The sequence below is a fragment of the Ostreococcus lucimarinus genome, chromosome 1 (assembly GCF_000092065.1).
Source record: "Ostreococcus lucimarinus CCE9901 chromosome 1, complete sequence".
Lineage (NCBI taxonomy): Eukaryota > Viridiplantae > Chlorophyta > Mamiellophyceae > Mamiellales > Bathycoccaceae > Ostreococcus > Ostreococcus sp. 'lucimarinus'.
Window position 1 is genome coordinate 599264 of NC_009355.1, and position 12122 is coordinate 611385.

At 59.1% G+C, this 12122-nt stretch overlaps 4 protein-coding genes across 4 annotated transcripts; 2 read left to right on the forward strand and 2 right to left on the reverse strand.

Moving 5' to 3' along the window:
• Nucleotides 1-22: 22 nt before the first annotated feature.
• Nucleotides 23-1876, forward strand: OSTLU_92148 (predicted protein; the record flags this gene model as incomplete). Its single annotated transcript, XM_001415509.1, has 1 exon — nucleotides 23-1876. The coding sequence occupies one exon, from the start codon at nucleotides 23-25 to the stop codon at nucleotides 1874-1876; it is 1854 nt and encodes a 617-aa protein (XP_001415546.1).
• Nucleotides 1877-1919: 43 nt separating this feature from the next.
• Nucleotides 1920-8038, reverse strand: OSTLU_44400 (predicted protein). Its single transcript, XM_001415837.1, has one exon. The coding sequence runs from the start codon at nucleotides 7970-7972 to the stop codon at nucleotides 1934-1936; it is 6039 nt and encodes a 2012-aa protein (XP_001415874.1). The 5' UTR covers nucleotides 7973-8038; the 3' UTR covers nucleotides 1920-1933.
• A 1050-nt stretch (nucleotides 8039-9088) lies between these two features.
• Nucleotides 9089-11380, forward strand: OSTLU_28967 (predicted protein; the record flags this gene model as incomplete). The annotated part of the gene is made up of 2 exons (XM_001415510.1): nucleotides 9089-9163; nucleotides 9389-11380. The coding sequence occupies 2 exons, from the start codon at nucleotides 9089-9091 to the stop codon at nucleotides 11378-11380; spliced, it is 2067 nt and encodes a 688-aa protein (XP_001415547.1).
• Nucleotides 11381-11441: 61 nt separating this feature from the next.
• On the reverse strand, nucleotides 11442-12077 carry OSTLU_92149 (predicted protein; the record flags this gene model as incomplete). Its single annotated transcript, XM_001415838.1, has 1 exon — nucleotides 11442-12077. The coding sequence occupies one exon, from the start codon at nucleotides 12075-12077 to the stop codon at nucleotides 11442-11444; it is 636 nt and encodes a 211-aa protein (XP_001415875.1).
• Nucleotides 12078-12122: the final 45 nt, after the last annotated feature.

Below are 12122 nucleotides of genomic sequence, written 5' to 3' on the forward strand. Positions count from 1 at the left end.
CCGCGCGACGCGCGCGCCCGCGATGCGCGCGGCGTCGACGGCGTCGACGGCGTCGACGTCGGCGCCCTCGACGTCGGCGCCGACGCTCGGCGCGCGCGCGGCCGGCGCGCGCGCGCGCGTCGCCGTCGCGCTCGGTCGACCGCTGCGACCGAACGCGCGACGCGCGACGCTGAAGCCGCCGCCGATCGACCTCGAGGGAGGGGCGCCGACGGCGTGCGCGGAGATTGATTACGAACGCGACGTCGTCGCGGCGAACGTCGGCGCGCGCGCGCTCGGGGAAGCGCTCGCGCGGTTGCGCGAACCGCTGGTGGTCAGGGGCGGCGCGAAGGCGTGGCGCGCGAGCGGTCGGTGGACGCTGGAGACGCTCGTGCGAGAATACGGCGATTGGCGGTGCGACGTGCGCGTGATAGCGTCGCCGGAGACGAACGATGGACGGGAGTTCGTGTACTGCGAGGAGTCGCACGAGGCGGTGCGAGAGGGAAAGTTCGCGGCGCCGAGCGCGACGGCGACGATGGATTTCGCGACGGCGGCGGCTAAAGTTTTGAGATTTCACGGCGATGGGGCGTACGTGCAGTCAAAAATATCGGAGAAAATGACGCTGGAATGCGTCGGGGGAGTGAGCGATGCGTTCGGCGCGCTCGGTGAGGAGTCGCAGGAGCGCAGGCTGTGGCTCGCGCTCGCCGGGTCGGTGTCGCCGATGCATTTCGACGCGTCGACGAGCACGTTGGTCCAAGTCGGCGAAGGAACGAAGCGCATGCTTTTGTATCAACCATTCGCGCTTTCTGCGATTGACTTGTATCCAAATTGGCATCCTCTTCGTCGACGAGGAAGACGCTTCGCGCCGAAAGCCCTTGTTAGAGAGGCTATCATCGCGCCAGGAGACGCGCTCATTTTCCCTCCGCGCTGGGCGCACTACACTGAAAGTTGTGGCGATCGAGTGTCCGCATCGGTTACGCAGCGATTCAAGCACAGTCGCGGCATGAAGTACAGCGATGATATCGCAGGAAAATTTCAACGCTGGGCGAATAATCGCGACAGACCCAATGCGCTTGCGCGTCTCGTCTCCAGCGGGCTCGTGGAGTCTGACGTCGGCACAGTTTTGCCACGCAACGCACGCACGGGTGAAGTGATGCCGATCGATTCGAGTGGTTGGGAAAGGTCGACAAATGTTGAGTGGCGCACTGCGGCGATCGAGTGCGCGACGATGATCAAAGAACACATCGCAGAGGGAGATTTAATTGGGATTTATAGTCGTGGTTCCGTGGCAAATGGAACTGCGCGCAAAAATATTTCTGACGTTGACTTGATCGTCATCACTCGTCAACGCGGATTGGACGAAGACTTCGTGCGCGACGATTTACAGCAACGGTGGCTACCTCGTCACGCACACATGGTGAAGAAATGTGATGTTCGTTTTGAGTACGTCGCGTCGGAAGCAGAAATCGCAACGAGTGCTTCGGTGGATACTTTTGTCATCGCGACGCAAAGCGTAACCATTTTCGGATCACCCCTTCCAACTTCCCTGCCATCGAGCGCGCGAATTCCGAAGCCTCGAATTTTGGAAAGCGTGCAGGACGACGTCGACGCCGCGATTCGGCATGGTTCAGAACGCTCGCTCACGTGGGCGTTGAAACGTCTCATCAGGGCGTCCTACGAGAAGTATGCTTTGCCCGTTGATGGTGTTGAGTACACGAGAGATTTGTATCATTGCGTCAGATTAGCACTGCTGCACGCGAATATTGATGTTACGAGCGAATTGACGACGGCCCTCGTGCTCTGCGTGCACTCGCCTCGTAAGGTGTGTGGCGATGTCTTGTGGAGAGCGCTGACCGAAGCCCTTTGTCGTCGTTTAGTAGCTGCGCTGAGTTGTATTTGAATTATATTGTTTTTGTTTTTGTTGCAAAGCGTACGTGCTGTAGGTTTCTAGGTTAACCTACATTTGCGCGAGGATAGCGCTCAAGGCCTCCGCATCGAGGCCCTTGAGTTCGCTCACGAATTGGGCGACTTGCGCGGCGCGTCCCTTGACCATGACATCCGCCATCACCTTATCAGAGCTGTTTTCAAGCAACGCAGCGACCGCACGGTCGTCGTTGGCGTTGACCCCCGAAGCAGCGATGGCATCTTCGACGAGAGCTTCGATTGACTTGTCGAGCTCAACGTCGCCAAGCTGCTCCTTGATCCTACTTGCTAACGCGTCCACGGCAAGTCTGCGCGTGAGCCTACCGTGGAAATAGCGGCGAGCGTTTTGCCACTCGACGACATCTCGAATGACTCCCTTGGCCTTCATGCGACCACTGCGATCGTGGAGATCGGCGAACTCGTGCGCGACTTGCGTGTACATCGGCAAGAGGTTCGCTTCCCGCTTCTTGATCTCATCCTTGTTCTTCTCCGGATCCTCAGCCAAGTTGGCAAGGATCGGGTCCAACCGGTGCATCGCGGCGATCTGATCCTTGGAGCGGAACTTGACTTCGCAGATACCTGGCGGTTCGAGGATACCACCTCGAGATTCCTTATCCGCGTACATCTCCATTCTCGCTTCGTTGATGGTCGGGTCGACGACGACCCAAGCACCACCCCGAAGCTCACCGTTCGGCGGAATGTAGACGAACACCGGATGGCGGTACACTCGAAGTTCATCGACAATCATCGCACCGAACTTCAAGATCTCTCCGTACATGTCCCGGGTACCGCCGCTGAAACCACGCCAGTTGGCAAAGATGAAGAGAGGCAAGTTTTCGGCGTTGTTGAAATCTCTGATAGCAGTCGCAGTCTTGTGAGCGCTGTCAGGGAACCACACTTGACCAGCTTGAGCCAAAACCGCTTCACGCGATTCCGGGTTGGCGGGGTCGGCGGGGATGCGTTGCTCCATCAAGCGAGTTTCGACGGCAATGACACCGCACGGAATACCACCAAGACGCGCTCGACCGGTGACAACGGACTTACCCCAATCGGGCAACGTCTCAGTCCACGAGTTCACATCGAAGAAACCCTTAGCAAAAGCACCATTCGACTGCACACCCGCAAGCATGTTGCGAGGATCGTACGGCGTCTTCGTCGGCATGAATTCAATGTCGCGATCGACCGGATCAGACGTGCGAAGCGCAGGCGCTTGCGACTTGGACGTGGCCGGAGTGTACGACAACCACTTCAAGATGGACCGAACGCCCTCTTGGTCGTCAGACACTTGCAAGTGAGACACACCATTCGGCATCATGACTTGCGGGCCGCCGAGCTGATCTTGGCTCGTGTAAACTTCACGGCCGAGCAGCTTGTTCAACGCCAAGTAACCGGTGAGGATGAGCGGACCATTCGTCATTTGAATGTTACGCTGGCCCAAGCGGCACAGGTAGGCACCGATACCGACAGATCGACCGGTGACGTAAGACAACGTGAAAGCGTCGGCGTACGCGGCGGATTGCTCGCCGGCAATCATACCGGAGCCTCGCAAGTTTTCGACACCGATGCCATGGATTTGACCGATGATGTCGGTAAGCTTCATGCGCGTTTCGCCACCCTCTACGATCTCTTCCGCCGCGACGGTACCTTCCGGGAACACCTTATAATCGTCCGGAGTGAGGTAGAGGTACTTGAAACCCATGCCTGGATTGGAATCGTCAATCCACGCGATCTTGAAGTACGGCTTGAGTTCCTCGACGAGACCGATGCGCGCGCCAGAGTTAGACGCGATGTACACTCGCGGCAAGCCCAAGTTGCGCGCATACTTGGAAACGGCGTCGTAGACATCGTCTTCCTTGACACCGAAAGAACCAGACATGTAGGTGCAATCATTACCGACGATGACGATTTCTCGGCCTTGGGGGTACTCGGGCGTTTTCATAAAGCAATGCCAGCCAACCATGCCGACGTTGTTCGATCCCGCCGGGCGTTGTTCCTTCGTGAGCACTCCATCTTCGCCCAGGACGAGTTCGGAAGCACTGAAGAATTCACTTGGCATCGTACCACCGACATCGGCGACGTGAGCACGCCAGTCAAGAACCAAGGCCTTTTCGAAAAGACCGAGGAAGTCGAAAATGTAAGTCGTGCCGATCGCACGAGCCACGGCGCGCTTTTGTTGCAGAGCACCCGGTTGCGGATACGGCTCAAGGAAGCACGCTTGTTCTTCACCGTTCGGGCCGAGCATGCAGAACTGTTCGGCCTTGCCAGTCGTCGGCTCCAAATACTCCTTGTACATATCAACCTTCAACCACTGACCAGACATGGAGGTGGCCATGAGACGAAGCGGCACCTTCTCCTTGCCGACGCGGACGCGGATCTCAATTTCATCCACTCGTCGCGCGAGCAAAGACGCAGACTCGCGGCTGATGAAGTCGGCGAGCTTATTCTTCAGAGAAGAGATAGCAACGGAGAAGTTTTGTTCTTCGAGATGCGGCAAGAAGTTGACGTAAATTCTGGACGACGAAGCACCCTTGGCTCGGCTGTCCATCAGAGACAGAGACAACGCCTCGACGGCCTTGTCAAGAACACGCTCCAATCCGCCTTCCATGACATCCTTGGAATGAGAGAGACGGCGCAACAACAAGTGCTTTGCTGGACCGCGCCGAGCACCGACCGAAGACTCACCGACGTACATGTGAAGATCACGGTTCACAGTCGGGAGACGAGTCAAGCCATAGTTCTCGAGACGAGCGAGTTCGAGAAGGTGAGCGACAGTGGGTCGTTCACCGCGGTACAGTAAGTCTTCCTTGAAATCCTTGGAAGAGTGGAACGTGTAGTACGACGGAAGCTCGAGGTTCGCATACGCGAGAACGTTCACGAACTTAATGCCCATCGATTCAAGACGCGGCTTTTGCGTCGCGATGAAGGCCTCGAGATCACCCGGCAACGAATCGTCGGCGCTTTGTTGGCAAATTGCCACGTGAAGAACGTGCATTTGGTCGTTCGAAGCGCCGGCCGCCTTGATGGTGGCATCAAGTCGGTCCAAGATTGCGGTGAAACGCGACTTGGCTTCCGCAACATTGTCCACGCGCGCCAAAAGACCGCATCGGAGCGGGCTCTCATCCGGGAAAGTATTGAACTTGAACTGCCAGCTGATGGAAGTCATGCCATCATCGCGCGACACCGCGGTGCTGAGCACGTTGTGCGCACGGAAAACACGCTTGGCGTACACTTCAAGGGCAGCATTCTGCACCTTTTCATCCTTGTCCGCGAAGAGCGCAGGCAACAAATCAACGGCGAGAGTCGGCGACTCAACCAAAGACTGAAGACCACCCGCGCTTGCCTTGCCCCAGGTGCGCGACAACGGTTGCGAGCCGATGAGAATCTTCTTCAATTCTTCCAAGCGCTTGTCAATAGACGGCAAGCGACGCTCGATGAGAATGTTGGACGCGACGACAGCGATATCGCCGTATTCGTTGCCGCGAAGCTTAGAGAGAGCTTCGATGTTTCCACGTAGAGAGTCGGAGATCGGGGCGTGATCGTCCGCCCATGAAATCGGACCTCGAGAAAGAACTCGCTGCGGCAAAGTCGGCGCTTGCTTCAATAGCGACAAGATGAGATCTTGACGCTGCTTGGATCGCATATGCGCACGAACCTGATTCAACACCGGGGTCAAGTTGCTACTGTTCGAGCGAATCAATTGTTGCATGACAGCATCCATCGGCTTGCCTTCAAACACGCTTTCGACGCTGAGGTAACGTTGAATGATTTGCTCGAGCACAGTCGTCGCTCGTTCCCATCGGCCTTGATCTGCCGGAAGAGCAGTGAGGCAGTTGAACAAGTCAGAAACACATTCATCCGCATCGAGCTCATAACCGTCTAAGAGTAAGTTTACTCGCGCCACAGCAGCTTCGAGAGCTTCCTCCGGACCCGCCGGAGTAGACTCATCGGCGGGGATGCGAAGCGCACCAGAGAAAGTGCTGATCTTCTTTACCTTGCTCGGATCCTTCAACTCAAGCGACGCAAGCAAGTCACCGGCTTCGATAACGGCGCCAGCAGACTTGGCGTGAGACACATTGCCGCTTTCAGTGGCGATGAGGGGCATAACCATCTTCATCGCTTCGACTTCGGCGAACGGCTTCCCAGCCACGACTTCAGCACCGTCGTCTTGGAGGAAGCGAATGAGCTTACCAGTGACGTCGGTGCGAAGCTCAGATGGGTCGAAAACGTTCGGCAGTAGCCAAGTTTGACCGTCAAGAATCATTCTCAAGCCAAGCGGTTCCTCGAGACCCTCGACCTCGTGTTGTTCACCACCGAAAGTACCGACGAGGGCGCCATCCGGACGCTCGCGAAGCTTGGCTTCGATCTTCTGGCCTTCCGGAGTGACAATGCAGAAAGTATCCGGGCCCGGTCGAGTCACTTCGAAAGAGTACTTCGTGTCCTGGTACGTGATTTCGACCGGAAAGCGAATCATCTTGTCGACACCTTGCACAGACACCTGGCCCTTTTGCCAGAACTCCGTAAAGGCGCTCTCTTCAGCCTTCGCCATGTTGAAAGCACGGAACAAAGCAGCACCGACCACAATCATGTGCGGGTCTTGCTTGTTGGCGATTTCCTTCTTCGCGATCAACCCGTCCAACCAAGAGGTGTCGATGGTATTATCCTTGAACTCACCCGTTTCGAGAAGCTGAACCAAGTACTCGACGGCGGTGCGGATTTCACCGCGCACGACCATGCCCTTGAGAGCGAGCACGAGCGCCTTGCGCGCTTCGTTACGGGTTTTGCCAGATGCAAAGATGTGACCGAACTGGGAATCCGCAAACTCGTGTACGCCCCCATTGGTGCCGACAGAGAAGTAACCCCACACGTTGGGCGTAGACTGGAACTGCACGCGCTCGATGCCACCAGACGTCGGCTTGAAACCTTCATCCGGGTTCTCGGCGGTGATGCGCGCTGCGATGACGTGAGTTTGCGGCAAGATGTAATCTTCTTCCATGAAGTCAATACTGTCCGTCGTTTCCGTGTCACGCCCGTAAAAGGTTCGAATTTCCGGGATGCGCTCGAGCGGAATACCCATGGCAACTTGCAACTGCGTCGCGGGAAGGTTGACACCAGTGATGCCTTCCGTCACCGGGTGCTCGACTTGCAAACGCGGGTTGAGTTCAAGGAAGAAGTACTTGTCTGTCGCTGCGTTGTACAAGTACTCAACCGTACCAGCACCAATGTAACCAATATTCTTTGTCAAACGCTGCGCTGCCTTTTCCATTTCTCTGAAAATTTCCGGCTTGGCAATCGTCGGAGGACCTTCCTCAAAGATCTTCTGGAATCGACGCTGCGTGGAGCAATCACGACCGTTCAAGGCAATGGCATTACCGTACTCGTCACCGACAATTTGCACTTCCAAGTGACGCGCCTGCGTACAAAGCTGCATCATGAACATCGGCGAGCCCGGGACTTCAGCCTTGACTTGCTCAAAGTTTGTTCGAAGCTGCTCTTCATCCGCGCTCATACGAATACCCTTACCACCACCACCTTCAGACGCTTTCAACATGACCGGGAAACCGATGCGTTTCGCCGCCGCGACGCACTCCTCGACCGTCGTGACCATCGCCTTGTTGAAAATTTCTTCCGGAATCGTGCCCTCCTCCGTCAACTCTGCGACGAGACCGTCGCCAGACCACGGAATAGACGGAACCTTGGCGGTTTGCGCCAAAATATTGGCCGCAATCTTATCGCCTAGCACGCTCATCACCGGCGCAGTCGGGCCGATGAATTGCACGCCGATCGCCTTGAGCGAAGTCGGGAGCTTTGGATTCTCGGAAGCGTGACCCCATCCCGGCCAAACCGCGTCGACGCCTTCGCGCTTGGCGATTTCTGTGATCAAAGGCACGTTGGCGTAGTTGTTCTTGTTCGAACCACCCGGAACTTCGACGTAGTCATCCGCGAAACGGATAAACTCGGCGTTCGCCGCGATGTCCTCCGGGGTCGCCATGGCCAAGAATTGAATTGCGTTTTCATCCCCGAACGTGTTAAACGCCCAACGCCGCATCGAGAGAATGCTCTTCGTCGCCGCCATACCGTTGTTCGCGATCAACACCTTACGAATCACCCGTTTCCCTCCTCTTTCAGCCACATACTTGGCCAACGCATCCGCGCTCGACGCTGAAGCCGTGCTCGCCGCCGAATCCGCGACGGCGTCGCGCGCCTGCGCGTCGCCGCGCTTCGTCGCGCGCGCCACGCCGACGCGTCGCGCCGAGTCCGCCCTGCGCACGCACGCGCGCGCCGACGTCCCCTTCTTCACGTCACCCAAAACTACGCGCGCTCGCACGAGTTCGCGTCCTCGTCAGTCTTCCGCTCTCCGCGTTCGCGCGCCGACCTAGGTTTCATCCACTCCACCTTATCGAATAACGGGATGCCGTTGGTTTCGATCGCGCGCGATCGCTCGTCGCCTCGCGCGCGCGCTTCGCCTCGCCGCGCGCATCGTTCGCCGCGCGAACAAAAAAACGTACACTTCGTCTTCGTCGATACCGCACGCGCGGCACCGCACGCGCGCTGCGTCGCGGGCGCCATCTGTGTTTCGCACGCGCGCGACGTGAGTCACGGGGTTCGCTTTTCGCGCGTCGCTTTTCGCGCGTCGCTTTTCGCGCGCGCGCGATCGCCCGTCGTCGTCGCCTCGCGCGCGCGCCGCGCAGAATATTCCCGCGTCGACGCGCGCGGTCCGCGCCTCGCGACCGTCGTCGCGCGCGCGTCCGGCGCGCTCGACGCCGCGCGCCGGAGAGGTCACGCGCGTCGCGCGTCGCGCGTCTGCGTCCGACGTCGCGACGCCGCCGCGCCGTCGTCGCGCGCGCGGTCGATCGCGGTCTTTCGCGCGCGTTCGCGCTCGCGCGATCGCGCGCGTTCGCTCAGCGCACCGTCGCCGTCGCGCGCGTCGCGTTCGAGTGTGCGGATCCGCGGTCGGCCTTTCGCGCGCGCGGCGCGGCATAAATCGCGCGACGCGCGCGGGCGTCGTATACGAGTGCGTCGGAGCGCCATGACGGGCGACGTTATCCGTCCGCGCTGCCGGGGCATCGCGGACGAGGTCCGTGTTTTAGTTTTCAATTCGTGTCCGTGTGTATGCTAGTTTCGCGGTGAAACGTCCCGTCGCGCGCGCGACGCGCGTCGCCAGAGCGGCGCGTCGGCGCGCGCGTCGACGATGCGGGCGTCGGCGCGGACGCCCGCGACGCCGGCGTCGACGTCGCGCGCGCGCGGACGCGCGTCGAGCGCCGCGGTGCGGTGCGCGCGGATGGGCGCTGGGCGCGACGACGCGGGAGGCGGACGCGTCGCGCGCGACGTCGCGTCGCGCGCGCGCGCGACGCGGACGCGCGAGCGAGGGTCGACGCGTCGACGCGGGCGATGGACGCGCGCGCGCGCGTCGTGGGGAAGCGACGCGCGGGCGGGGTACGAAATTTCGACGAGTTGGGACGATTACGACGACGAGGCGGACGACGACGAGAGAGGCTCGAACGAGGCGGCGGACGACGAGGAGACGGAGGAAGAGGAGAGCGCGGCGGCGATCGTCGCGGTGGACGTCGTCGCGTCGCCGGAGTCGGTGTGGGCGTGTTTGGCGAGAGGGGAGAATTTGTCGGAGTTCGCGCCGACGCTGCTCGTGGCCAAGCGCGGGCCGAAGCAATACGGATCGACGGAGACGGAGGTGCGATTGCTCGCGATGGATTACACGCTGTTCACGCCGAGAATGCTGAATACGGTGAGCGTTCGGATCGTGGATAAGTCGAAGGGGCCACCGAACTGGGAAAACGGGCCGGCGAAGCTTGGATTTTTGGCGAGAAACGTCGACGAGCGAAGCGATTTCATGCTCGTGGGATCGTTTTGTATTCGGCCTATTTTTGGCGAATCGTACAAGTGCAGATTGGAGTACAGGGCTGAGTTGAGGCCGACAAATTACGAAGTTCCAGCTGATGTCCTGCGCAGGGCGGTGGAGGAGAGCTTCCCGTTCGTCATCGCGAGCGTGACGAAGCAGGCGGTGAAGAGAGACCAACGACGACTGCGGTCGCCGGGATTCCTGCCTCAGCTCGAGACCCCTTTCGGGGCATCCAGGGAACTGGCAAAGAAAGCGGACGATTCTTTAGTACCGAGTGGATATCTCGGATTGAGTGAGGTCAACGTCCCGACGCAAAACTCGGAATCGAGTCAAGACGAGGAGACGCCGGATGCCTCCAAACCCGCCGCGGTGCGGATGCGTCCGCGCGGCGAGACAGCCAAAGCCTCAGAGGCACCGAAGAGCTGGAGAGCTATCGGTGGTGGTGCGCAAGGAGAGAAGTGGTTTTCAAGCGACATTACCCCGTTTGAAAATCCAGGCTCGCTCGAGGTGCACATGCGACGGTACGATACGGACAGTTTGTTGCACAGACGCGCGCTGGCCGCGGTTCGCATCGAGGCGCCGCCGGCGTTGGTGTGGGATTTGTTGACGAATTACGAAAACATGCCAAAGTTCATGCCGCATCTCATGCACACTGAGTACATTCAAAGATATAATGCAGTCGAGCGTGAGGCGTCCGAAAAGATCAAACGATTGCGTCTCAGGCAAGTCTTCGTAAAGTGCGACCTCTTTCACGCCATCGAAGAGTCGACGGCGCTGGACGTCGTGCAGAAGGACGACCGCACCGAGTTACAGTTTCGCGTGTTACAGAACCCGAAATTCGGCGCGCTTCAAGGTAAATGGCTCGTCGTTCCGACCGAAGACTCCGCAGCCACGGTGTTGAAATTCGCCATCGAGGGCGTTGTGAGCAATGCTGGAATAGATGGGACGGCGAAAAAGGTGGACCCGCTCAACGAGCGCATCGTGTTTGAAGAGATTTCAACCATGCTCAAACAAGCGAGAGATTTCATGGAAGGAATTGCGAGTAAAGAGGTGCAGTCATACGGGAACGTCAACATCAAAGTCGCCGATCTTGTGCTGAAAGGCGCTGGAATGTCCGTCGACGAGGAAGACGCCGTCGACGAGCAAATCGTCGGCGCGCTCAACTCTGAAGCCACTGAAAACCAAGAGAAACAGATACAAGCGTTGAAGCGCGAACTTATCACTCTCGGCTTCGGCGAGAACAAGTGCATGCCGACGCGAGAACAGTTACGCGGCGGGCGTCACTGGGACGCCATCCAGCAAATCGAAAGCCTCGGCGGTTTCGTAAAGGTGGCGCAACTTCTAGATTGGTCGGGCGCGAAGACGCGACCACGTGGGTATTGGACACTGCGAACGTTGGAGTTGGAGATCAAAGACTTCATCGCCAACACAGAGGATCCGAATGTTCAACGGAACCCCCGAAGGATGCCGTCTCAGAAATCGTTGCGCGACGCCGGGCGAGCGGATATCGTCAATGCGCTCAAGCGTTTCGGCGGCGCCGAGAAAGTGGCGGCCAGCATGGGTCTCGAATTCGGTAGCGGCAACAAACGTTCGTCCGCGAGCGCGCGCGGCGGCGGCGACGATTAGAATTTAGCGAGCAGCAATTTTAGAGCGTTGTGTAATTTATATTTTCATTCGCGGAATCAAGTCAGATGAAATACGTGAACACGTCGCCCTCCGAATCAATCTTCGTCGGATACACCGCCAACGGCACGGGCGTCGCCGCCTTCTTGAGTCCTCCCAAAAATTTGCGCATCATGGTATTTTGCGGACACCACGTGATCACCTCTCCCGTGGCCAAGTCGTACTCCGTGCCGTCGAGCGGCACGCGAATCGCCGCCCCGCTCGGTCCCTCGAACAGCTCCCCGTCGATGAGCGGATACTGATACGCCGTCGAGTTACACGCCGTGATGAAAACCATCGACCCATACTTCACCATGCAAAAGTTCCCATTCGCCAGCAGCAGCGCCTTGATCGGCTTCTCCTCGAGTTCGCTCACGTTGCCCACTTTAATCCACTTATCCTGCGCGCTCGACGTCGTCCCCATCGGTTTCCGCTCGAACTGCGCCCCTCCGTCGCGCGAGACCCCCCCGCGCTTCTTCTCCTTCTTCTTCCCATCGCTCTCGCTGAACTCGTCGTCCAGGATGTCCCCGATCCCTCGTCGCTTCCCCGCGCGCGCGTCGACCGCGCGCTGACGTCGACCATCGCCGCGCGCGTTCGCGCGCGTCGCGCGCGCGCGTCGCGTCGCGTCGCCGCGCGCGCGCGCGGCCGCGAGCGCCGTCATCCTCGTCGTCGTCGCCGTCGCCATCGTCGCCGTCGTCGCCGTCGC